The 26837-nt window shown below is 44.9% G+C and overlaps 1 protein-coding gene across 1 annotated transcript in view; it reads right to left on the reverse strand.

Annotated features, from left to right (window-relative positions):
- zeb1b (zinc finger E-box binding homeobox 1b) overlaps positions 1-26513 on the reverse strand; it is a 51422-nt gene extending 24909 nt beyond the window's left edge. The window contains exon 1 of the mRNA XM_030756642.1: positions 26439-26513. Coding sequence (XP_030612502.1) covers positions 26439-26496 — 58 coding nt within the window. The 5' untranslated portion in view covers positions 26497-26513. The remainder of the gene's footprint in view (positions 1-26438) is intronic.
- Positions 26514-26837: the final 324 nt, after the last annotated feature.

Raw genomic sequence — 26837 nt, forward strand, 5'->3', positions numbered from 1 at the left:
GTGTAAGGGAGGGGGGGAAGAAGGGGGGAATTGAAGTATTCCACAGTGCCCCTCAACACTTACTCCCTTAAGCTGTGCTTGCTATAACTAATGCATAAGCTATGATCAGTAGAACAGGGGCGGACAGATGAAAAATCACAGGCTGAGTGAGCAGCGTCACTGTTAATGCACCCTCTGGATATGGCGCTCCATGGTGAAATGGCTGAGGCAGCAGGCAAGTGCAGGTTCGTCATGCAGTGATGTATTGATAGGCCCTCTTTTGTCCATTACATCCTCAGGCGCATGGGCGTGTGACTGGATGCCACCGGCCCAGGGAGACCATTAGTTCCCCGTGTCAGAATTTGGAGGGGAGTATCGACAGCCCAGCTGGGGTAATCGATGGGCGCAAATCTCTCACTCCCCTCTGCCATCTATGGTAATGGGCCTACAGTGAGTCAAACACTGCTCCTGTGTACTCTGTTATATCACCCTGCTTTGTTTATTCCAGCTTTGTAAACAGGAGAAAAATGAACTGTTGCTTTTGAACGTGGAAGCGGGAACATATGTGAGTCAGCCAGGCTGATGTGGATTCTGTGCGTAAAGTGCGACTAATGCAACTGCCAACCAAACAATGCTCTCACTCTGTGCAAGTCACATGCAGCTGTCTTGTCCTTCACTCAGCTTAGTCATGTTCTTTCCTGCTCTGCTCAGATGCTTGTTTCTGCTCCCTGAGGCTGGAAGATGGAGGCCAGACCAGGGTTTCTTCGGATGCAGCGGCCAACAGGGTGGGACCCCGATTACCCAAGCACACTGCAATCATTGGACCGGACTCGCGGGACTATTCCATGTGAAGTCACCTATAATGTGAAGTAATTTAGCAGGGAAACAGCCAGGGAAATGTTCTCTGTTTTCTTTTTTTGTTAAGTACTCTCAAGTAGAAACACTTGAGACCCTATCTGATGGTCCTAAGGGCAAAGCCTGCATCAGGAAAGATGATCTTGTTAAGACTCTTGCACTATTCAAGCTAACGTTTCAACTTTCCCTAAACTAATCCCATAAGCAAAATGTCCCCAGTTTTAACCTGATAGCTAACCAGCAGCATTACTGTCACTGGCTACTGACATATTTCCTGATCTGTTCCCATTAAACAGCTCATCCCAGCCTACACTTGTAGGGCTATGATTCTGCTAGAGCTGAGATGATACCAGGAGAAACAGCAAAGAGGAAGAAGTGGATCCTGCTTTTTTGTGTCTCTGATGGTACGGTGAATGAACAGGGTCTAACAGAGCTGTGTTTCTCCCTGCTGGCCAGGGGGAATTCCACTGGGCAGTGTGTGACCCTGAACACCAGCTTTCCTGTTTGACCGCTGTGATGTGACTTTGTCGCCAAAAGGAAGAGGAAAGAAAGACAGTTTGTCCGAGCACCAGCTCTTCTTGTCACCCCACCAACATGAGTGTTCTTTGCGACAAATTAAAAGAGTAAGGTGAACATTTGCCCAATACTCCGAGGGGATCTGGTGGTTTTTGGCTGAAGTGACTGCATCAGTGCAGTCTTCTGTGCTTTTCTATAACACACTTCAATGCTAATGGGAGTAGTCTCTTCCAGGATGTCCTCATCTATTGGTCAATGAACTGTTTGTGTATAAAAGTCATCTGATTTATATGCTGTGGTCTCTGCAGTCAACAGGTCTCAGTCAGGTTCAAAACCAATGGGAGATTTTGGACGTGTTATGGTGTGTTAAGACTAAATGCTAAGCAAAGTGGCACAATACCATATGAAAAGATGCAAACTAATGCGAATTTATAGAATTCTGCACAAGTTGAAAAATTCATTTATTTCTCCAAGACTCCCAAGACTACCAGTAAACACAAATGGGAGAACAGGCTTATTGCTGCCGTTTGAGGGCAACTGGAGCTGTATGATTCGGCTTCATTTTCTCTTCCAGTCAGGAAGAGAGGTTGGAGCAACATGGCAGGATTTTGTGGTAAATTCTGAAAATATGTTAACATAACTAAATTCCAGCTATCTCTTGTACTTTTAAAGGACGTAGTTCTGTGATTGGCTGTAAGGTGTAAGTATTTTTGGGTTGTGAAATGGTCTATAAACACTTCAATTACTGTATTTGCATGAGTGAAGCGAGGTGAAACTTCATGTTTGGTTTGAACACATCATTAGGCGGCACTCACTAAAGGTGTTCTGACAAAACATGCTTGCAACATCTTAGGAAGGCATTTAGTGTTGTTTTTTCCTTTATTCTGTCACCCTTGTGAGTGTCAATATAAATATATAATTCAAACGTGTGTGTGTGTGTGTGTGTGTGTGTGTGTGTGTGTGTGCGTGCAGGTGTTGTCAGACAGATCAGTGATAACTTGCTTGCTTTTAATAAACTCAGCAGCAGCGGTGTGTACGTGTTGGTGTCTTAGTGTGCGTGCATGTGTGGCTTGCTGAAAGGTCCTGGGCGTGTGATTGATGTCAGCTTTAGCACAGTAAATACATGCAAACACACACACACACACACACACACACACACACACACACACACACACACACACACACACAGGAGCTGGGTGGAGAGAGGGGTGGTCACATGCAGTAATGCTCTGCTAACATTATTCATCCTGTGTTCATCTGTGTAAGCTGAGTACACTGCTCCCCATACTGATGAGCCAACTGGTGTGTATTAGTCACATTATTTACACACACTCACATAAGCACACTTTAATGCAACCTCTGTGAGACTAATAGCAGAGAATGGAGAATTTGGTGCATTTGTGCTCTTTTTCTTTTGTCTTTCTCCATTTTTGCAATTTTTCCATTTGTTATCTGCATGACGGGGTGATTCAGATCAAGGAGGCTGGGAGAAGGCGGCTTACGAAGGAGAGAATGGAGGGAGAGAGCAGGCAGGGAGGAGGAGAGGTTATTTTGGAGTCTCTGAACTGTAATCACCACCTACAGCTGCTTCCTCCCAGGTGCTCCAACTGGACATCAACATAGAGAGGGAGGGTGAAAGTAGGGGAGCACAGAGAGAGACTCTTCAGAGGTACAAAAACACTGCTGGAGTAGAGGTATTGGTATCTGTCTGTTCATAAGTACCACAAATTTCCATTTATCACTACAAAACTAACCATACACATATTCTAATACCTCCACTGCAGACAAATTGTGGTGTGTTTCCACAGTTTTCTGTCCTGCTGAGACCCTGCAGGCGAAGGGGAAGTTTTATCTAAGGAGTAGGAGGAAGCTGAAGCTATCACAGAGCTGACACGACACTTCCAGTACCTGCCAGAGGAGACAGGATGGTGACTACACTTTCAGAGGAAGCGAGTCTGGCTGTGAATTACACCAGACAGCGTGTGACTCGCACAAACAGCAGGTGAGACCAACTAATTAGCCGAGTTTAGTCTATGTGGTAACCTGGCCTACAATTTACATCATACTCACAGAGCTGAAAGCTAATGGATAAATGAACTAGCATCGGTATAGAAAGACATAGTAGAGTACATCACACACAGTGTAACATGGGTACAATGGAAATGGGAGTTATGTTGTGGTCATGTGTGTTTAGGTTAATGTGATAACCTAATTGTGTTAGTCCATTAGAGGGCTTACTGTATCTCAAGTTCATGCTGACTTCTTCAGGGCCACCTTAGTGTACAACAGGAATGCAGAAACAGTGGAACTGACTTCTTCATCATCAGCTTGTCATTAGGGTGTACCTCCATGTATATGCCAGTCCATTTAACTGTGACTGAGCTCATTGCCAGTTTGATCTTTTGTTTTGCAACTCCACTGACATGCTTTGTATAATTCAAAGTTATCTCATAATGAGCCTCAGTGCACTGACACAGTTCATTCACTGTCTGAAACAAGCCGCTTTAGCTTCTCTACTTTTAAAGCAATCTTCTTCTAAAGCGAACTTTCTTCTGATTGGCTGAGATGACCATATTAGGAATATCCACTCTCTTCAGAAACCAAGCGTTTAGAGCAATCTGAACCCTGAGCTTTTTGGCTGCATAAACTTCTGGGCAATAATTTAGGCAATTACTTTAAAGAATGAGATTGCAGATACAAGCGGCGGAAATGAGCTTTCTCTAAAGGGTGGCTGGCCTCTCCCTTAGAGATGGGGTGAAAAGTGCAGTCAATCGAGAGGGGCTCAGAGTAGAGCTGCTACTCCGCCACATCGAAAGGAGCCAGATGAGTTGGGTCGGGCTTCTGACTAGGATGCTTCCTGGGTGAGGTGTTGTGGGCACACCCTACCAGAAGGAGGGCCCAGTGTAGACCCAGGACTCACTGGAGAGATCATATCTCTCGGTCTGCCTGGGAACGCCACGGTGTTCCCCTGGATAAGCTGGGAAGAGTTTATTTGCCGAGGCTGCTGGCTTGCTGCTTGCTCTTTAGGGGAAGAGGTGGGACAACCACCATCTCTGCCATCAGGGAATCCTCCTATAATTTTTTTTTAGGATTCTTAAAGTGCTGTATCTCCATCTTATCAAACACCTCTGCTCACAGGGATTGCTTACACATACACTGAAACTTTTGCCATGTTTAACACAAGCATCCACCATTCCAACAGGAATTACTACACAGAAAATAAGCAAAATAAGTCTGCTTCAATCAAATGAGTGACACTCAAGTCATGTAACTGCAAAAAGCTTCATTAACATCACAGAGGCTGTGATTCACAAGGACATAAGCATATAGTACAATGTACATGTATACTATACTTAATCTACTAAAAGACTTAATGTACAAAAAATGCATTACTGCACATGTTCCACAGTGTTTCACCTTTGAAGCATGTTTTAGAAATCTTCCAACATCAGGCACAAATACACTTAATCATTTAACCAAACAGCCGCACCCAGGCCCAGTTATAGGTGTCGCTGCATAAAGCCTCAGAGGCCAGAAAATACATCATGCAGTGGTTCTCATGCATCACAGCAAAACACCTTCCAAATGTCTACACTGCTGGTGTTGTGTTCAAATAAAGAAAGAAAAACTCCATATGGAAGGCTGCGGGCGCGTCCCCCTAAGTCATCCATGCCAGCCTCCCATTATCGTCCAATAAAAGTAGTTGGCGCCATGTGAGCTGTACATGTCACTGCCAGCAGCTCCACTGTCTGCTGCATTTTTCGCTGGTTGCTGCACAAAGTAACACAGAGGATCTAACAACAAATATAAGCAGACAGGTTTACAGTGAAAGATAAAAAAAAATAAAATAAAAATCCTTGTGTAGTGTATAGGACACAGTCTGTCTTAATATTCTGCTCATATCCAGCCCCGTATTTTTATTGGACACTGCTAGAGTAGCTCTGGATCATTCGTGGTTCAAAATAATCCCGGTTTATCTTTTAATGGGCCTTGCTGAAACCCCTCACTATAACAAAAGAAATATTTCAGATCATCAAACAAATTTTAATATTAGACAAAGATAACCTGAGCAAATATGAAATGCAATTTCTTCATTTATTAAGGGAAAGAAGCAATCCAAACCTACTTAGCCCTGTGTGAAAAAGTAATTGCCCCCTAAACCTAATGATGGCTGGACATTCTCCTTCAGGATTTTCTGGTAGAGAGCCAAATTACTGATTCCATCAATTACAGCAAGTCATCCAGGTCCTGAAGCAGCAAAGCAGCCTCAGACCATCACAGTACTACTAATAGGTACAAAAAAACTAAGAAATCAGAATAAAGAATAAATACTTTTTTGCAGCACTGTATATCTCTGTATATCAGGGATCTCCTCCCTCCATTGGAGCTGTGAGAAAACAGTGTATAAAGCAGTCTGACGCCTGAGCTTTGGGCTCACAGGATTTACTTGTACATTCACTGACTTCATTATTTGCATCTGCGGCTATGGTTATTATGAGCATCCACCACTGTAACAGAATATTTATGACAGACAATAAGCAAAAGCATAATAGGTCTACTTGAAAACAAAATTTCCACAATAGAAAAAGATTTAAAATCTTCGGAAATCATGAAGTTCAGTCTTAAACACTGGATAGTTTTTGAAGGAAGGCTGAATTTTATATAGCACACACCTGGGAAGTGAAGTGCCTGTGGTCAGATACAAACCCCATTAAAAAAAACAAAAAAACATCAATCTGTTCACACATAAACAAAAACTAAGACAATTATTAAATAAAAAAAAAAGAAAGAAAGCGCAGCACTGAAAACCACCAGAGTGTACGCGTGCAGCATTGTCATCCTTTTAAAGCCAGAGCTTCAAGCCTGGCCAAACAAAACCTGGGTGATAAGGATGGCTTGGTGGCATCAAAGCCTTACAGATTACCATCAAATCAGCCTACACACTGCTGAGATGGACAGGCACCTGCTACTTTACTGTAATGCCCCTTATCCATGGTGCTGGTGATTCGGACAGGAAGTGTGTGTGTGTGTGTGTGTGTGTGTGGGGGGGGGGGGGGTGTCTGATCTGGACTTGTGTACACAATAGTTTTTCATTAATGAGAATGAGAGAGGTCTTCATAAAACAATGGGATGCTGGTGATACCTCAACTGGTTAAACCCTCGGATGTCTGCATGGCTCTGTGTTAGCCTGTTTTTTTACACCCACCTGAAGGGCTTACCTGTGTACATGTAGCTATACCGTGTAACATCATCCAATGTTATTTCAGTGTAGCAGTGGCCCTGTGCCAGCCTCACCACTCTCAGAACATTCAGTTACAATGGTGCAGTTTGCTGCCTCTCTGCCCTCATCACTCTCTTTTGCCAGCAGCAGTGTGAGGATTAAAGGAAAATCCTGACCTCTTCATCCACCTCTCTTTAATACCTACGCTCACTTTAAATGGCTCCTCGAAAAACTAACTGGCTGGATTACTCACCCAGGTGCTCGCCCAACTCCCCCACCCACCTCTGCTGAACATAACTCACTGCCACGTCATATACAACTGCAAAACAGGTGGAATCCAACCAAATTCTGGGAATTGTGTGTTTGACTGAGATGCAGCCTGTATGATCCAGTAAGAATTAAAAGAGGAAGTGAAGGTCTGAGGATGACAGTCAACAGGATATGCTGATATTCAGTTTCTCTCTCTCTCTCTCACACACTCACACACACACCTTTGCACCCTTAAAATTTCACCAGCAGGGCAGAAATGCTCCCTCCTGTCTATCTCTCTGTTGGAGTCGCTGGCCTAGCACTTTTCTCTATTTTCATCTTCATTGCTAACCTTTATCTCCCTCCTCTCCTCCCATCGGCCTCACTTTATCTCTGCCTTTTTTCTTGTTTTTTTTTTTTTTAAACCATGCTCCTTGCAGGAAAACAAGGCTGTAAAGGGGGAAGATGCTGATATTGTGTGCACTCTACATGAAACAATATATAAGAGAACCTTGGGGCCTATATAGCTGGGGTTTAGGCATAGTGCCAGCTTAGTGGCACTGCTATGTATGTGCGCCTTTTGTGCTGCAGTTATGCAGGTATAAATATTTTAAGATGACTTCAAGCTTCCTCACATTAGGATTTCAAGGTTTTTACCACATTTCATGCCAACCTGAAGTAGCATGAGACCAGATTTAATAAAGAAGAAAACAATTAGGCCTACAATCAGAAAATGGATCTGGACTGAAAGCAGAGTGGTTTAAATTCTCACTGGACCCACAGAGCTAAAAACAAAAAAGACAATACTTTTTCATTTGTGCCATCCTACAGCATCACCGTATGTTCTCTCTTGTCACAAACTGGTCTCACAGGTATCAGGAGAGACCCAGCATGCATATTTCATTCATGCCCAGCCATCATTTATAGGTAGGTACGCTCGTGCTATGGTCGTTTGTCTCACTGATGGAGAGGGAAGTAACGGCTACAGGCGGAGAACAACTCTCTTGCTCCTTTAATGGGAATGAATAAAGGATGAGTCGAGGCTCAGACAACAGGTTAAGATGCTGTTTAGCACCTCTGGCCCAGCGCCCAGTGTTAGAAAGATGGGACAGATGGTAGAAGGGCGGACAAAGAGTGGAATTAGACGGAGACATTAGAAAGAATATCAACATCAATAGATTTAAGGAGGTACACAGGTTCCCAGTGAGTACTCTCACTGTAGCGTTTAGCAGAAGGGAAGGGGTCTTTCTGAACAGCACAATAAACAGCAGTGAAGCAGAGAAAGCTACTTGTTGTCTGGTTCCATACGCCTCCACAGACCTCCTCTCTTTGATCCACCTTGGAGAAAATAAAAGGCAGTGGAAAAGTGGAAAAAAACAAAACAAAACACAAAACAGGGAAGAATGGGGACCTGGGAAGAAGGATCCAAACCAGTGCCTTTGAGAAAGTAATCTTGGGGTTAAGGTGGAATACTGTGCCAAGGTAGGTCAGCTTATTCACTCACTGGTGGTGGACTGAGAACAGGCAGAACAGGCACTGGACTGCTGATGGTGCCAGTCTGCTACCTCTGATACAGTCATAATAGCTGCCACCTGTCCTGGGTTATGGCAGCTACAGAGAGAGCTGATGGCAGCAGCCGGCAGCACCTGTGTTCAACAGTCAGATCACCACATCAAAACATGTCTGGAGGGTTATAGTACTGCTGGGGGGGTGGCGGGTGGAGCTCAAGGGCATCTGAAGAAGCAACAAATGGAGCTTTTCAAGATGTTTCCCCTCGCTCAAATGGGATCAGTGGAAAGAGGACTGTAGGTGGTGTGGAGGTTAAACCATTTCAATAAGAACATCATCTTTAGCATTACGGCAGTATGGAGAGCTATAAAGGTGCTAACCAGTCACACCAAGAAGCAACAGTGCTTGTGGTGGGACTGCAGCGATGCTCCCCATGTCCTAAAAAGTAGCAAGAAACCAAGGGTTAAGCTTGCTGATAATGGAAAGGGACGTCAATTAAACGGCTCATCTGCCACGAAACAATGCAGAAGAGTGTGAACACACTCTCAAGCTTTTAAAGTTCGGGGGAAGCATGTGAGGAGCTGTGGGTTGATGGCTGGTGCCATGTGACATGGTGTGAGTGCATCTTATTTTAGAGTGAGAGGTTGAGATGAGGTGTTAAAAGGAGGGGAGGGAGAGGAATACTGAGCTGTCCTTGTAAGCCTCGACTCATGCTGGATGTTAAAATGTTTGATTAGAAGCAGCGAGTGCTCAGAGATAATCTCCTTTGTTGTATTTGTCCTAATCCCAACTATTTACAGTAAACACATATTCCACTTCAAGCTGCAGACCTAGCCTTTAATTGTCTGTCCTTTTCTTTGAGGGATCATGACATCTCCTATTCTCTCAACTACTTCTCTTATGTGTTTGTGTGTGTGTGTATGTGTGTGTGTGTGTGTGTGTGTGTGTGTGTGTACACCCCACGCAGCAGTTTATTTAGCTGCCATGTTTACATTCCTGCTCAGTCAGCCCCTCCCAGGGGAGGATGACTGGATCTGAGAACTGTAGCTGAGCCTCTCTCTCTCTCTGAGCTCAAGTCAGTTACACGATGCTTACTACAGACACCCGTGGCTGACACACACAAGCATACAGACAACACTCTTTGTTGGCTCTGGCAAAGAAAGGAATATTTGTATACAGACGTGTGAAATCAAACTGTCACTCTTACATGGCACGGTGCTTTTTTCCCCTAGTATCAGTATGGGCGTGGCCACGATAGTGGAGGCTAATTGGATGGAGTTATAGGACGTCCTGAGTGCTCAGGTCCCCAGCACTTCCCTGCCCTCATCATTAGACTGACTGGCTCCTGTGGCCTCCGGCAGAGTGCTGTCTGCACGCCCTAATGACCGCTGACTCACTCAGCACGCAGCAGTGCCGCCACATTAGCCCAGCCCAGAATAGCCCCAAATAAAGAGAGATGAGAAGGGAGCAGGGACGTTTGGCGCCCCTGCAGTCCTGTAAGACATTACTCTCCAACACATTTGATATCTGTGATATTGGATTCATTTTTATTATAAACTCAATGCTGTAATAACTGCAGCAATTGGCTCACCACATCCAGCCTTTGTGGCACGGTTGTGGTTTAAAAGTGAGGAAAAACAGGGCGAGTACTCCAAGTTAGTGTGCTAACAGCTGACGGGTTCTGCAAGTACCTATGAAAGATTGTCAAACTGGGAAGAAACTAATAAAAAAAACCTCTAGTGTATAGAGGGTTTGAGTTAACACAGTTAACTCAACATAATTCAATACCCATGATGCACTGGGTGTTTCTCCACTGTGTCACAAGATGATAAAATGTGAAGAGAAATCAGCGCCCCAGCTAAGGTAAGCAGCATTAACAATAACACTGTGAAAAACATGTGCATCACAATTTTTATACCACTATGATGTCTGACTGATATTTCAGGTGGCCAATATTGGTCTGCAACAGCCATAGGGTATATGTTGTTGAATATGTGCTGATTAATAAATAAAAAAATAAAAGGTTTTGTTTAGAATATCTGCAGTATTAGGTGGAAAAAAAAAACAAAAAACAAGAAACACTTGTGGAAATGACAGTGCGGCTGTATCCGACCTGTCACTGCCTCTAAGCCTTCTTAATGGATTTGGGCCTTTTTCATGAGCTTCACTCTAACTGTGCTAAGCTAAGAAATTCCTTTAAGTTATCACTACAATGAAATTATATCATTTATAAGTGGGTGGATGGATGGATGGATAAGTGGATGGAAATTTGAAGAAGTTTGATTCAAATCCCAGTGATTTTGGGTTTGTTTTTGAACATTTTTGAAATAATTTTCTGTCAAAATGATCCAACCCATCAAAAAAAAAAAAAAAAAAGGAAAACAATTCTAAATGTGTTTGTATAAAATATGATTTTCTTTTTATTTAGCTGTGCATTAAGTGAAATGTTAGTGCTGATCACATAGGAAATTTCCACCATTATTCATAATAATTGTTTCCATCCTGACATGCTTTAGTGTTATCTATTGTATCATGATGGGGTGGAAAAACCCGAACCCAATACAGGACAGTTTCCATGCAAAGATGGAACTGCTGTTCCTACACTTACGTTTCTGTCGGTTGTTAAATGCAGTGTAGCATGTTAAATCAGTGGCAGAAGCAGTAGCAGATCAGCACATTTCCCACAGCTAGTCCTTTAACTGCCTAACACAAAGCTCAGTAAATGAAAACACTGTGTGGCTCAGCTGATAGCTATGGGTTAACTATGCAGCAAAACCCACATGATGGCAGGACACAGGACTGCTCTGTGTTCAACTGACCATGGGAGGCAGGGAGGGAGACAGGGAGCGTTTTTGTACTGTTGTCTTTCCAAAATGAACTAAATCTCCCCCTTGAACACGGCTGCCATGTCTGACAAGTGTTCAGTTCATACAGTAGGTGGGAAATTAAGTTTCATTTTGATGATTGACAGCCCAAAAAGGGGGATACTGCTTTCATTTTCCTGAATGTTCATAAGTCATCTGACAGACAGAGAGCGAGGGGGAGAGAGGACACATCTGCGAGGGATTTGGGGCTGGGCGATTTCACCTTCTGTCAGAAGACAGAATAACAGGGAGAGTGAGTGTGAAAGAGGCACGGCCTGTCTAAAATACACCAACCAAGTGCAGTATCAGCCAAAAATACTCCTCCTAACAAGTCAATACTGTGTATTGATTAGTTCTACTGAGGGCTTATGCAACATCACCACCTCAGTATACAATTATGGTGTAATCACTGTGCGCAAGCAGGGGGTTTGCACAGCAACCTGCGTACCCTGTAGAGATGGAAAAGTAAACTCTTCATGTGTGCCATGGGGTCCTTAAATCAAACTGCACAATGTGAACAAACGGCCTGGAAACACTGAGAGAACTGTGCTCACATAAACCCAGAGCCAGAGGCAGGGAGACAGTACAAAGGAGGCAGGGGGGAGGCATGTTAAATGTTTGCAGGGCTCTGAGAAGGCCCCAGCCGTGGATGTGACTTAGTGATGAGAAGTATTCTGCATTCATGAATCAGAAAGCGTTTCAGAGCAACACAGAGCTGAGGTGGCTGTCCCGTTAAAGACGGAACAGAGAGGAGAGTGTTCGGCTGAGCGAGATGCAAACACCTGTGCTCATCGTTTGCACTCCTTTTCTCCTGCTCTTAAAACACCATTTACTCCTCCCGCTCCTCCTCGTCTTCCTCCTCTCCTGAAACCCAACACAGCCCCATTTCCACCGGGACTCTGATGTGAGCTATGAGATGGCCGTGCTTAATCGATAGTGCCAGGTTGCCAAGACAACCTTGATTTCCTGTCGTCGTTTTTGCCGACCGCCAGTGATTGTGCTGGATGTCCGTTGCACCTGCCGCCCTCTCCACCAGCCCCACCCCCCCTCTGCAACTGTCTCATCAGGCGCTCCTTATCCCTTACCTCCATCTCTCCTTCCTTGCACCATATAGCTGCCATAGACAAAAGAGAAAGACAGACATACAAAGGCAAAACAGATTAGCCCAAGAGGTTGGGTCTGAACAATCAAAACATGGTATTGACAGTGAGGCCACATGTACCCACACACACTTTAAACAAATGCACACGACCTGTCACCCCTAACAAAACTGAGATGTGACAGCTATCATATCTACCTTGGAAGATGATGTCAGTGCACCTGGGGAGCGTTTACTCTCAGGGCCCCTCTTTTTGGCACCTCTAGTTTTTTTTTTTTTTCCATTAATGGAGAGCTCATTAATCGTGGCTGATAACGAGGATGTGGGACAGGGACATGATTAAGGGGCTCTCTCTCCTTTAGCTGGGCGCCCTTGGGGATAAACAGCCCTGTGTGTGTGTGTGTGTGTCTGTGCTTTTGTGTGGGCTGCATGTTAAAACTGCTAAAGGACACCCACACCCCAATGCTATCTCTAGGACATCTGTGGGATAGGAAAATACATGTTTCCACTTTTTCCACTGAGAATTTACTTATATGTGTGTTAACCCATCTCCCCTTGTTATGTGTGTTCCCTGAGGGCCTCGGTTTAATGCTTAAGGAGATGAGCCTCATGGAGAGGACTTGGAACAAGTCTCTCTAGAGTTTTTTCCCTACTTCGGAGACTTTTGGATTTCTCTACTGATTCTCACAGAATGAGGAAATACTTGAGAAAAAAGGAAAATATTGCATCTGTCAAAGTCTTTTGAAAAAGCTGAATTTTGTGGTCATTTGTCAATTCAACAGTGCATCAGACTGGGACTAATTTCAGTGTCAGGCTTGCTGCAGACTATGAAATTATTGATCCAAAGGTAAAAGAGTGATGTGCCTTGTATTTGTTAGGCTGTGCTTTGTGTATGAGTGTGTTGGCCTGCGTTGTGTCTCAGACTTAAATATTACTGAGACCTCCATAAACAGTTTTAGAGTGAGAGTTGGCTTAGCATATACAGGTACACTGCACAAAGCTGATGTTCTGATCTAGCTGCCAGTACTACTGGAAATCCATAGGTGAGTATGTCTAAACTTTTGACTGGTACTGTATAAGAATCTATACTTCTACACTGCTGCATATATTATTTAGCATTTTTATACATGCATTTTGACCTGGCAAATGAAGAAAAAAGGGTTGTTGAGTCATCAAAACAAACTGGTTATGAGTATGCTAATATTGGAAGGAGGCCAATAAATGTGTCTGGTCAAGCAAACAAGTGTTATACACTGCTCAAAAAAATAAAGGAACACTTTTTAATCAGAGTGCATCATCAGATCAATTAAACTTCTGGGATATTGATCTGGTCAATTAAGTAGCAGAGGGGGTTGTTAATCAGTTTCAGCTGCTTTGGTGTTAATGAAATTAACAACAGGCGCACTAGAGGGGCAACAATGGGACAACCCCCAAAACAGGAATAGTTTTACAGGTGGAGGCCACTCACATTTTCCCCTCCTCATCTTTTCTGTTTTTTTCACTTGTTTTGCATTTGGCTAGGGTCAGTGTCACTACTGGCAGCATGAGGCGATACCTTGACCCTACAGAAGTTGCACAGGTAGTCCAAGTGCTCCAGAGTGGTACATCAATATGTGCCATTGCCAGAAGGTTTAATGTGTCTCCCAGCAGAGTCTCAAGAGCATGGAGGAGATTCCAGGAGACAGTTACTCTAGGAAAGCTGGACGGGGCCGCAGAAGGTCCTTAACCCATCAGCAGGACCGGTATCTGCTACTTTGTGCAAGGAGGAACAAGATGAGCACTGCCAGAGCCCTACAAAATGACCTCCAGCAGGCCACTGGTGTGGCTGTCTCACATGTGAAAGGGTCTGGAGAAGTCGTGGAGAACGTTACGCTGCTTGTAATATTATTCATCATGAGTGGTTTGATTTTGGGGCTGTGATGGTCTGGGGAGGCATATTCATGGAGGAAGACACAGACATCTACAGGCTAGGAAAAGACACTCTGACTGCCATTAGGTATCGAGATTAAATCCTTGGACCCTTTGTCAAACACTATGTTGGTGCAGTGGGTCCTGGGTTCCTCCTGGTGCACAACAATGACCAGCCTCATGTGGCGAGAGTATGCAGGCAGTTCCTGGATACCACTGACTGGCCCCCCGGCTCGCCTGACCTAAATCCAATAGAACACTTTATGTTTTGGTCCATCTGACGCCACCAGGTTGCACCTCAAACTGTCTGGTAGCTCAGTGATGCCCTGTTGCAGATATGGGAGGAGATCCCCCAAGAAACTGTCCGTTGTCTCAATTTTTTTGAGCAATGTATAATACATAAAAATAAGCTTGGTACATGAAAATGTAGAACTTGTAGATGGCTAACTAGCTGGATTGGTACCAAATGGGGGTAGAATAATACAATGTTTGTAATTTAATAAAAACCACAAATGTAACCAATCCACAAACACAATGGCATATTTCAACGTCTGAGGCAGAGAGCAGAGATCAGCCAGGGCTTTGTAGCACTGTAATCGTTTAGTCTTACACACACACATTAAATCCAATCTGTCTGGACCAGGACCCTAATCCCCTCTCCCCTGGCCATGGAGACAAGAAGACAGTAATCCTCTATATTTGTATATTAATAGAAACAGTCTCCGTGAGGGCCTCTCTATATGTTGTGATGTATGTTTTATTAGTTGGGTAATCTGCTTGTTGATCAGAGAGCCAGACCATTTAAACCCGGGTTTTAATAAAACACAGGCAGTCCTGCCTCAGGGATAAGCTCCCCAAGGACAAGTGAAAGAGCATAGGCTCAATAGACTCATCATCAACAATAAACAGCTTTACATCAATGCTATCTGTCAAGGGCCAATACAATTATTAGGTGAAATTCAACCCTAGGGCTTCTGCCATTCCCAAGAAGAGGGCTAGATAAAGCCTAACCCAAATAGGAGCCTGCTAGCTTGTTACCATAATACATGCTTCAGTCAACTGTTGTGTTATTTCTGAGGGTCTACTTCAGTGTCACTGTGTGTGTCTGTGGTAATCCAAGTTGCTCTGAGAATTTCCCCCTGTCCCCGAGGACCCTCAAGCAGCAGAGTAAAGGAGAGGCACAGAGGTGAGATTCCTTTGGATCTGAATCACGTTGGAGCCGTCCACTCACCTTCCAGCCTGTCTAGACACTGTGTCACTGCCACACCCCGCTGGACATCTGTCCTGATTCAATGGATTTTTCAGACAGCCATTAGATTAGAAGGGCACTGCTTTAAATTAGCTGCTGAGTCTGGGAGTGATGGAGGTGGGGTGGACAGGAGGGCCATTACAGCGTAGGGGACACCGTCCCTCATGCTTACCAATGGTGTGCAGCTGCCAGCCATCACCCTGAATCAGTTGAGCTGCAAATGCTGCTGATGTAATTTGTATAAATCTCTCTTTAAAATATTTTACAGAGATATGTGGCATCAACTTGCAGGCCCAGTTTATGGTAGGCATCAATCAAAGTGACTTCCATAGAGTAAACAAACAAACAGCTTTTAAACATCTGGTGAGGAGAGATAGAGAGAGCAAAAGAGACACCCTAGGGAGATGTGTGGTTTTCCTCTGAGATGTGTTGATTAAGAGGAAGGATGGAGGTATGGACAGAAAATGAAACAAAAAAAAAGAAAGAAAAGGAAAAGCCTCAGAGACAGTTCACATTCAGGTCAGGATTCAGGTGGAGGTCAGGAATGCACTCACAAACCACGCTTAACACACACACACACGCACGCACGCTCACACACACACACACACACACCCAGCCTTCGAATGCAATGCAGCCAGACCATGTGACTCTCACGGGGTAATCTCATGGGAGCATCCCCCACCCCTGAGCTCCCCCTTTATGGACTCTAACAACAGGAAGTCAGCCCAGCCTGCAACATCACACCACACCTACAGATAACTGCTCGTAGCAATACTCACACTTGCACCGAAAGACAAGATTTATTGGTCTTCACAGTTAAGTTTAATCCCTCAGAAAGTGTGTGGTGCAGGGCAGAAGAATCAATGGCACTGTGCCCGCTGCTGCCGGCGTCAGTGGCACTGGTGAGCGAGGTGCACTGCAGCCTGGCACTGAAACAAGGAGAGGCCAAAGCTGGCAGGGGGTGGGCTTTTCAGTCACTGAATAGCCCATGTTTATCTAGGTCCCTCTGGGAAGTCAGGACACTGCAGTGAATGGGAGCCAGTTAGCAGCGATGGCATAATAAGACTGGGGGAAGACGGGAGAGGGTAGGGGGTGGGGGTCATTGAAATTCAGTGCAGGCTACTGTCAAGACAAACCACCCTTGCCAGCTGTGGCAGTAACTTAAAGGAGCAGGGGGAGTGTTTTCTAAGGATGAGGTTTTTGGGCTACCAACACACCATCAGGTTACCAACCAACTTCGATGTGCTGTTGCTAACACATCAAAAATATCCAGTGAGAGGAGAGAGCCTTCAGAAGATCGGGCAACTGTTTCACTACAGATACAGATTAAAATGGATACTTTGAAGGAGCTCTGAATCACCTCATAAAACTTTTATTATTAATGGCACCCAGGGCTGTTGAATGAACTGTAGTCAGCATTCTGTTGCTCTTGTTTGCTCCACCAATGCTAGCTGCCTAACCGCCCTATTTGTGATATTACAGTAGTTATACATGGGTCACATTACAGTAGCCGCAACTATATATATAGTCATCTAGATGTAATGTCTACTCTAAGACTGTAGCTACGCTACCTGAAACTGGTAATGGGCAGTTTGTAACATTAGCTGATGAAGCCACTTGAAAATTAAGTCAAGTTACCTGATCTGTCCTGGGAGTATGGCTAATTTGGCTAGAGCCCAACCAATATAGGATTTTTTAAGACCGTCAATTTGACGTTTAAATCACAAATACTTGGTGATTTGCCAATAATTTGTTCTTTCAGACACACGAAACATAACCAGCTTTCTGTAACATTTGTTTTGTTTAATTATGAGTCCTTACTAATATGACAATGCAGTTTAAAAACAAGGAAGCTGCAGTGTGCCCTCTGGTGGACAAACTATGCAACGTCAACAAATGGTTGACGTTAAGTGGTTGAAGGGTGTTTCTCCCGTCTCTTCTTTACTTTTTTTTTTAACTTTCATTCACATTCATCAGCTATTATAAATGCTAATATCAATACATCAGTAAATGGTTAATATTGGCCAATAATACTGGTCTGCAGACAAGTCAGTCGGGCTCTAAATTTGGCTGACCTCAGTGTGTGATCTGACTTGCAATTGGTTCCTGTTAGCAAGAAGAAAGACAGCTCAGGGTCAGATTTGATCTTCAAAACCTAAAAAATCCCGAGTTCAGACATTGGCAATGACAAGTGTTCATGACAATAAAAAAGAAAACAGTTACATGACAGGCACTGTGTCATTAGGAGTGTGTGTCACAGTGGAAGTGAGTGGATCAAGATCCTCTGCCAAAAAAAACCCACAACAAAAAGGACCCAGTGCAACCGTTAAATGTGTGGCAGAAGAGCCAAACCTTTTTAATGAAAAGAAATGCTCTTTCTCTTTGCCCTCTATGTTCTCTTGGCCTGCATGTCAGCCATAGTGCTGGTTTCTTTTCCAGGCTTTCATGTCTTCTGCCCCGGTTTGCAGTCTCTGTAACCCCTGATGAGGATCCTTAAATAGGCTGCCACAGGTGCTGGGGGGGGGGGCGCGGTGAGGTGAAGGAGAGGGAGGTGGCCTGGATGGGAGCAGGTCTGCAGGAAGCCTCTTGTTTTCACAGAGATAAAGGGCTTTCAGGTTGCATCCTGGGCCGTAATCTCTCACACACTTCCTGGTTTTGTTCATGGTGAGGCCAGAGAAAAATGACAAACTAACCTTTGCCCTGAAAAATTGATCGATAGCTTCTGATGAGGCAGGATATGTGTGATGTTGAATCTGAAGAGCATAAAATGACAAAGAGACGGTTCAGATTTGACTCTGAGCGATGTTCATTAATGGCCCTTGATCACGGCTGATTTATGGGTTCATTTATTCCAAGTGCTGGTTCATTACTGATGATGATTATAAAAGTGTGCATATAATTTCTTTTCTGACCTCTTCATTTGCTTTTAGAGCACAATTAACATTGTTCCAAGCTCTTACAACCCAATTACAGAAAAGACAACGCTCCCTTCCTTCAAATTCAAGTCCCTTAACCAGTCACTTTAGAGCTGGCCTTGTGTTTAAAAGGGTCCATTTACAAGAAATTTGCATGAAAGGGGTTTATTGAAAAGTTGGCATTGAGCAGGAGTGCAAACTTCAGAAGAATAGGCAACACATTCACATGTCCACACTAAGAAAAAAACCCCACTTCAATTCCAGTTCTTTTCTCTGCTTCTCTCACATTTTCTCTCTCTATTCTGAACATGTCCTTCTTGAGAAGGCCAGCGTTTGACCGTGAGCCACACCCTCTTCTCTTGCCAGAGGAAACTTTCAATCTCAGGCTCCCTCCCTCACTCTGCCCATGGCTCTGGCTCTCTCATACTTTTGTCAGGTGTTATTTATGAGTGCTGTATAGCTGAGTTGCTGCATGCCTACAGCACCTGCTGGTGCTGGAAAGTCAGAGCCAAGGCAGCTGCCGGAGAGAGGAATGAGAGACAGAAGCAGAAAGAATACATAGAAGAGGACTCCAGAGAGTTACACAAGGAAGGTTTGTTGATGCTTAAAAGCACTGACAACTAATGATGAACTGTAGGAACAACCACTAATTAATAATGTTGTACAACTCTAAACCGAATCAATTAAAGGCCATGCTTCACTGACTTCTGGTGCCACTGTAACGACAGAGGGGAAGGCACCATCAGCACGAGGAGGAACACAGACTGGCTGTGGAGATCCAAAGGTATCCACTCCTTTCATTTCACTACCCATTACAGCCACACACATACATGAAACATGCTCAGTGAGGGCAAAGTATGCTTTCACTGTAAACACCTGAATGCTGGCAGCAGCGAGCTGAGTCAGCACAGGTGGGCTGAGACAGGTCAAAGGTCACTGGCTTTGTTCCATTTCCAGTGGGAGACCCAAAAAAACAGCCCTATGTCCTTTTTCTCTAGAAGATTAGAAGATATGGCATACAGGGAGCCAGCAGATCATTTAAGAGGTTCTTAATGTGTGCCCCGTGCACAGACTGAACACACAGGCACACCTCTACAGCACCTGTAAACTGACAAGCTAGCTGACACAGAATGCCACAAGTAAAAAAGTTAACAATTCCAACTAATGTGGGACACAGAGCGAGCGTGAATGAGAGGCCTATGCATTTGCCATTTGCAATGAGACTATTTTTTCATTTAATTTGCATCGTCTTGTTGATATTTGAATCCACCTAGCTGCAGAGATATGGAGCCACAGTCAGGGAACAGAGTCAGTGAACTGAATAAACACCCAACTACAGCTCACTGCAGTTGGGGCCAGTCTCAAAGTGGTGGAGCTGTAAAGGTGAGTTTCATTTTTGTGTGCAGACAGTTTTTGTTTTACCTCTAAGCAATATGTTAGAGGTGAAACAGATGATGATCTTTTCCTTTTTTGTACTGCTGTTCAGCCCTGCGAGGTACGATTTGCAGACATATGTGCAAAAACAAAATTACAGATTTGTTACTTTGCTTTTACATCAGGAAGTATTTGGTTTTATTAAATGCTCCACACTGGCAGCAGCTGTGAGATTCAGGCTTGTGAAACAGGTTGCTGTGACTCGGCTGCTTGACCAGACCCTGTAAAGGCAACCAAACTTTTCATGGTGGGCTGATTGAAGGAGAAAACTCTACGTGAAAATTCTATACAAGACATATATTACTGATAAAATTAGAGCCTGCCAAGATACTACACATATATACTATACTATATGACTCTCATTCCCCCATACGGCTCTTAGTGAAACAGAATTTGAGCCCTCTGTCTTATAAGATTTGAAGAAAACTGTACAAAAACAGTAAATTTCAGAAAACATCTTTATCTGTCTTTGTTTTAATGTGTTTGCAGACACACTATCATGTGATTCTTTGTCTGATGCCAAATACATATTGCAGCTTCCTTCTTGTAACAGTCAATGAGCGTATCTAGGCCTAGCTGCGTCCTTTGGTTAGGTCACAATTGTTGGGTAGTGGGGACCTCAACAAAACGCTCATGGGTTAAATGGGGCAATGAGGAATCTCCATGCCTCCCCTATTCTGCCCTCCCTCTGTTTTCAGGCTGCCCATTCTCCTCTCATTAATCCTGTGAGGATGTTTATCCGTGTTGACATTCAGCATAGCAGCCGGCCTTCTCTCTGACTAACAAACAGGGTGACTAAGGGTTTTGTTTTTTTTGTTTGTTGGAGCTATCGCAGGGCTAGCCTAGCCTAGCTACCTTGTTGCGTGAGCTTGGGAAGGCATAGGAGCAGTCGATTTGTTCGTCATTCTGTCCCTCGGGACATCACAACCGGTCTGTGCAACTGGAATCAGGATGTGAATATGAATGTGTACCCCCCCCTCAGGAGGGCCATTATCAGTTCTGTGTGCTACGGAGAGGAAAATCAATATGGTCATCATAAGAGGCTGGCAAAAAGCCAGCCACTGGGTAGTGTTCAAAGCACAATACATGACAGTGGATTACTTTTCATCTGATGTCATCTAATTTCTTCCTTGTAGACGGAGACGATATGGGACTGTAATAAGGTCAAGCACATTGAAAAAGGATGAGATGTCCAACATCTATGCCTCAAAAACATGACAAAAGATGGTCAGCAGAGGTTCGCCCCGATGAGCTTCTGCCACAAACACAAGCTGGTGTAACAGCCCCTCACCGGGTGCGCCTTCTGCCTATTGTGTCGGTCCAGTCTTTTTCATTAACCGCTCCACTGAGGACCCCAAAGAGGGGAGGGGAGAGATGGGTGGGAAGGGAGAGAAGGAGGTAGTGGTGGTGGTGGTGATGATGATGTGAGGAGGGGGCCTGGAAAACAGACCCAAAGGGACTCCGATCAGCCACCAAACACATGATTAAAAACACACATCAACAGACAGCAGCGGACATGGCGTACGCAATATTTACCTCCAGCAGGATGGCAATTTAGAGGTAATCTCTCCCTCAAGTATACACACTACTCAAGATTATTGTCCCTCACACCCACACCTGTGTGGAAGGAGCGAGGGAAAGAAAGATTGAGAGAGTTCATGAGGTTACAAATGCACCTTTCTGCTCATGACTCACTGCTTTGGAGTCAGGAAAGGAGGGCAAAGGAGGCTTTTCTGCTCAGTTAGCTTACATGATACACTTAACTGAGCTCTCCTCCCTGCACCGCGCTGCATCAAATACCAGCCTACACTGCTTTCTGTGGTAGTATCTGTGGTTAGGGTCAAGGCAGTCAGAGACACACACCTTGTTCAACAACAGGAGTGTGGATGCTGTTAGTATACTACCAAAATGACCTGGAGTAAAGTAACACAGGCTGATATTCTGGAGGGGTGGGAGGGTGCGACAGTTGTGTTTTTGTTCAGTTCACTGAGCAGACGCGTCACTACAAGCTCCCACCGCTTCATCCTTGTGTCACCCCCATTATCCCAACCCCCCCGCCCTAAGTCAGCAACTCCAGCTTATTTTTGTCCTTCGAGGGACGGCGACTGGCGTTCTGCATACGGCTGCGTCATCAACAGTTAGGGAGCCTCTGAGGCTGTCATGCACATCGCGGCCCATGCTGGGGATTTGGGGAAACTCCTGCCTGCTGTGCCAAATTAAGCCTTCATTTCACCCTGACATTCAAATCAGCAGAACGGGCGCGCACACTTTAAAAAATACATGGCACAGAAATGCCATAGGGATGCGTTGCTGTTAACATTAAGGCAAGCGAGCGTGATGCAGGCATAAGCTACATTTCCAAGACAAAAATGTCAAACAGAGCGCTTCGATGCCAGCCTCTTGAGGGGCCCGAGGGCCACGTGAGAGAGGGATTTGATGAATTCTGCGAACGTTCCACGGATTCCTCCCTCACGGGGACCTTTGGGAAAAGAATGGGTCATATGCAAATGGCATGCACAGTATGGAGGAGAAGTTTCCCACAAGCCCAGTGTGAAAAGGGCTCTCCCTCCCCATGCCGGGGCCTGCTGAATGGCCCTTTTCTTCTGCCACTGAAAGTGTATGAGGTAGAGCAGGCAAACTCCAAAGGTAACTAGGCTCTTTCTCCTCAGGCTTTCTCACTAAAGCCGTGACACACAATGGTTCAGTTAAGCATTCAGCCACACAAACTCCCCAATAAAGCACATCCAAGCGCAGTTAAGGGGGTTACTGAAACTGACTCTGGGTTTAAAACTCCTTCTTTATGAAGGGAGAGCACCTTTTTATAGGCTAATGCTCTCAGCCTCCATGGGAGTAGCTAATCATTAAGCTGCCTTAACAGAGGTGGGAGTGTGGTCGTACATCACATCATTTTAATTCCACCAAATGGTCAGATGATCTCGAGTCTTTTTCCAGCATGAAGAGCAGGAAGCTTAGTTAAAAAAGCAAAAGTTTTCATGTAGGCGATCTCTACCTGCGTTGCATTATTTTTTGCTGATGTTTGAAGCAAGTCATGCGACTGCTTCTGAGGCCTGGGAGCCGGCTGCCTATGCATCACTCTTTATATCTTGCCAGCATCGTTCCCTCAGTTGTCACCTGTTGTATAAATCTTTCGTCACTCCACCTCCCATCTCCTTTCGACTCCACTGGGAACACGGAGCTCGCAATTTAAGGGGGTCATAGAGGAATGGGAAGAAAGAAAGAAAGAAAGGAGCAGAGAAAAAGTGCTCCAGCACCCCTCACCATCTCCTCCACCACCACCATCCTCCTTCTCCCCTCTTCCCCCTGTCATTGAACAGACTTAAACACAAACACAATTGGACATGCTGGAAGCTTCACAATGGCACAGAGGGGGGAAAGTGAAGTCATACTCTAAGCACGCATGGGTGCCTAGGTCAGGGGGTAATCAACAGCACCCCCACCCCCCCCCAAAAAAAAGAGAAAAAAACTTCCCTACTCAATCTGAAATAAAGGACGAGCTCTGGAACGAGGAGCGAGAGGGGACAGGCTGAGCAGGCTGAGAGGGAGGGGAGGAGGAGGCGGGAAGGGTGGGGGATTTTCTTCTTACTTGGCACTTTCAAATCAAGCTGCCGGGGAAGTTGGTGAAAAGCAGCGAGATAAATGAAAAATTTCCTCCTCTGCTAAACTCTTCGCACAACAGGGGTGGACCTTTTAAATGTAAACAGATGGCTTTTAAAATGCACAAGTGGCAGCCAATCCCCACCTCCTCCCGAAGCCTCCTCTACGGGCCCAAACATCGCTTGCTTCACAGAACAAACTGCAGCTCAAGTATTGTTTTGTTTATTTTATTGTTCTTCCACAAACTTACAGCATGTGGTTGTATTCAGTGGTCTCTAGACAGGGTGAGTGAGTCCAGGGCACCAAGTATAGTTTAAGTATAGTTTTACCAGGCCAATAAACATACTCTTCAACATTACATGAGCTGTTGCCAAGTGCCGAGCCCGCAACCTCATTCGCCTTATTTGATGGATGATTCATCAAGGTGGTGCAAGTGTATGTGAGAGAGAGGATGAAGGAGAGAAAAAGACACACGAGGGGATGAGACAAATACTCTGCATGATATTATCAAATAAACAGAAATCTAAGCTACCTGTGCACAAGCGCCTTTCAAAGTACCTCCCCAACAGCCCTGTTTATTTTTGCTAAGAATGTTAATACCAGCCACATTCCTCTATTCCCAAATTGCTGTTTTAAATTACTGTTGCTATTCCTGAGGGGGGAGCTGACGGGGGAAGCGACAAAGGAAGCTGTAGTATCCCGCCGATTGCAAACACCTGTTGTCCTGCAGGCTGTTAACACCTCTCTGTTTACAGCAGGGAGTGGGGCTCACCTTGATCTCAGCTCCCCCTCTGCTGGCAAAGTCTCTGGCCATAACAAGTCGGGCACGACTCAAGGGCTTCATTAATTAAAAGAGCAACAGGGTCTCATAATTAGGGAGAGACAAGCGAACGAGTGCAACAAAAACAGCCTTCAACTTCATCTAACTTCTCTGAGGAATCCCCGTCAACATGCTGGGAGGCGCATTTATATGACAGATCACCTGCCTTGTCAGGAGGTGGTAAGGAAGCAAGGACTTAAACACAGGCCAGACACAGACATCTCCTTTGAAGGAAATGCAAATGAGGCAAGGAAACAAGGAGCACATCTGTTTGACTTTAAATATCAATAGGGCTGTGTCATCACTGAGGACCGATTAATAAAATTCTGTTAAAGAAAGGAGAAAGAGAAACAAAAGATATGGAATGACAAAAGTAATTTAAAACCCCGTTTCCTCCCACGGGTAAGAGAAATACCCACACTGTGACAGCAGGACCGTTATCTGAGGTGTGTCCACACCTTGAACATATTTAACTACACACTGCTCCAGGAATTAAACACACCCTATTGGAAAGTGAACAAAATGACAATGGAGAACATAAATAGCGCCGACTTAAAAGAAAAAAGGAAAAAGAAAAAATAAGCCACTCTTCTAAATTCACACGACACCATTTGGTTGCATTTTCCCACCCACCAACTATCGTTTTTAATACCACATCGCCTCTTACTAAGCAAAAATAAAAGCGAAATTCCCGCATCCCCTCAGTTCCTGTGAGCTACACCGAGTGGTTTACGGGCCAACGCAGGAGCGATACAACTCGATATGGACGCCACACGCTGACAGACCCACGACGAAACAACTTGTTTTCTCAATTAAAAAAAAAGAAAAAGAAAAAAAGTAGTCCGAGCACCGGAAACGACGATTTCACCACAGTCCAGAGCGTAAATAGGAAGAATGAAACAGGAAAGCAGAGGTTATGTACTCGCAAAAGTCCTTTTAATGCGTGTCACACAACCAGAAGCGAGATATTTTAACACAGTAGCTCTCCAGCATTAAGCAAGTGCCGTGTGCGCTACTTTGTAACCGTTCAACATTTTCACAGCGCACTTAAATGGGAAAAACCCGCCATGCTTCATACACCTACTTTATAAAGCATAAACCCATTTAACCATGTCAGATGTTGCTACAAGCTGTGATGAAGTGAGCAAAAACAACAGGAAAGTGCAGACGTTCGCTCGCGACCACCGTCCCACAACAATCAGGATTCCCAGCGCGCGACGGGAGAGGATCCGCCGTCCTTATATGGGCTGAGCTCGCCTCGCGCACACAAGCGGCGCGTGAGATACTCCTCGTTCTCCGGAACCTCCGTTACCCCATCCATGTCTCTCCCAAGCTTTCAGCCATTACCGCACTGCCAGACACCCTCTGACAGCCGCTGTTTAACACTCACAACGCGTGCGGCACCGAGCTGAAACAATTAAGTTAGAGGAACGAGAAAAGGCAACTGTTCAAAGCGAGCTTCCACACACCGAGACCATCTCACCTATTTTCGCCTTTAAAGCGTTAAAACTGTGTCTTTAGTCAAACTCAACTATTTAGACAGGTTTAAATGAGGGGAAACACGTTTTGTGAGCCCTCTTAGCGCAGCAACAGTGTCCTATCGCTACCTGCTGCCAGTGAGCGAAAGAAAGAACAAACACTTGTGTCCCCTCTGTTTTACACGCACGCACACACATATAATAACCACAACATCGTAGAGAAAAACCAAAGAAAACACAGCTTTGTTTAACGTTTTTCAAATACAAATTGGGGAAAATACACGCGTGTCGGTCGAGGTCCGCAGCAACAATCAGGTAGCCCGTTTCCCCTCAGAAACAGGTCCGAGTTCAGCGGTGGGCTTAATAACTCAACAAAATGTAAGTAAATCAATGGAATTTCAGTCTGTGGAGACGGACAAAGTGTGTTTAAATAAAGAAAACAGTTTAAAGTGGAAACAAAAGCTTTTCCACTCATAACAGAGTGAGGTGCGTGTAACGGTCTCCAGCGCAGAGGACCGCTAGGCGGTGGGAGAGACGCGACCCAGGTATAACGGTACACCACACAGGGCTGTAATACAGCGCTCACTTGCTACTTCCCAGCACTTTCAGTTACTAAAAACCGGACTTCTGGGCCACGAAACTTTTCGGCAAAATTACTGGAAGACAGAACGGCGTTCACCGCATTTCCCTGAAAGAAAAGCTCCGAGTCGGAAGTAGTTTTACTCACCGTTGGTCCTTTTCGGGTTCGCCTGCTTTCTGCGCTTACACCTGGGGCCATCCGCCATGATCCTTTCGTTGTGTCTAAATGCTGCCGGAGAGTCACCTCCTCTCTCACCCCCCCTCTCCCCCTCCTCCTCCTCCTCCTGCCTTCCCTTCACCTCCCCTTCTCCGCACCTGGTTTACGACACTCTTTACGGCATCACCTTCCCGCACCTCATCGACCCACGCTGCCGGTACCCTTCACACGAGTGCTGGAAGTGAGAGGGAAGGCTGTCCCGTGCACCATACCTGCTCCACTTTTGAAAAGCATAAATATTCCACTCCGTGTTTTTCTCCGCTTATATTAAAAGGTATAGGCAAAAGTGAGAAGTGTTAGTGGCTATGTGTTTGAATGGTTCATTTTTGC

This window comes from Archocentrus centrarchus, chromosome 20 (assembly GCF_007364275.1).
Source record: "Archocentrus centrarchus isolate MPI-CPG fArcCen1 chromosome 20, fArcCen1, whole genome shotgun sequence".
Taxonomy (NCBI): domain Eukaryota; kingdom Metazoa; phylum Chordata; class Actinopteri; order Cichliformes; family Cichlidae; genus Archocentrus; species Archocentrus centrarchus.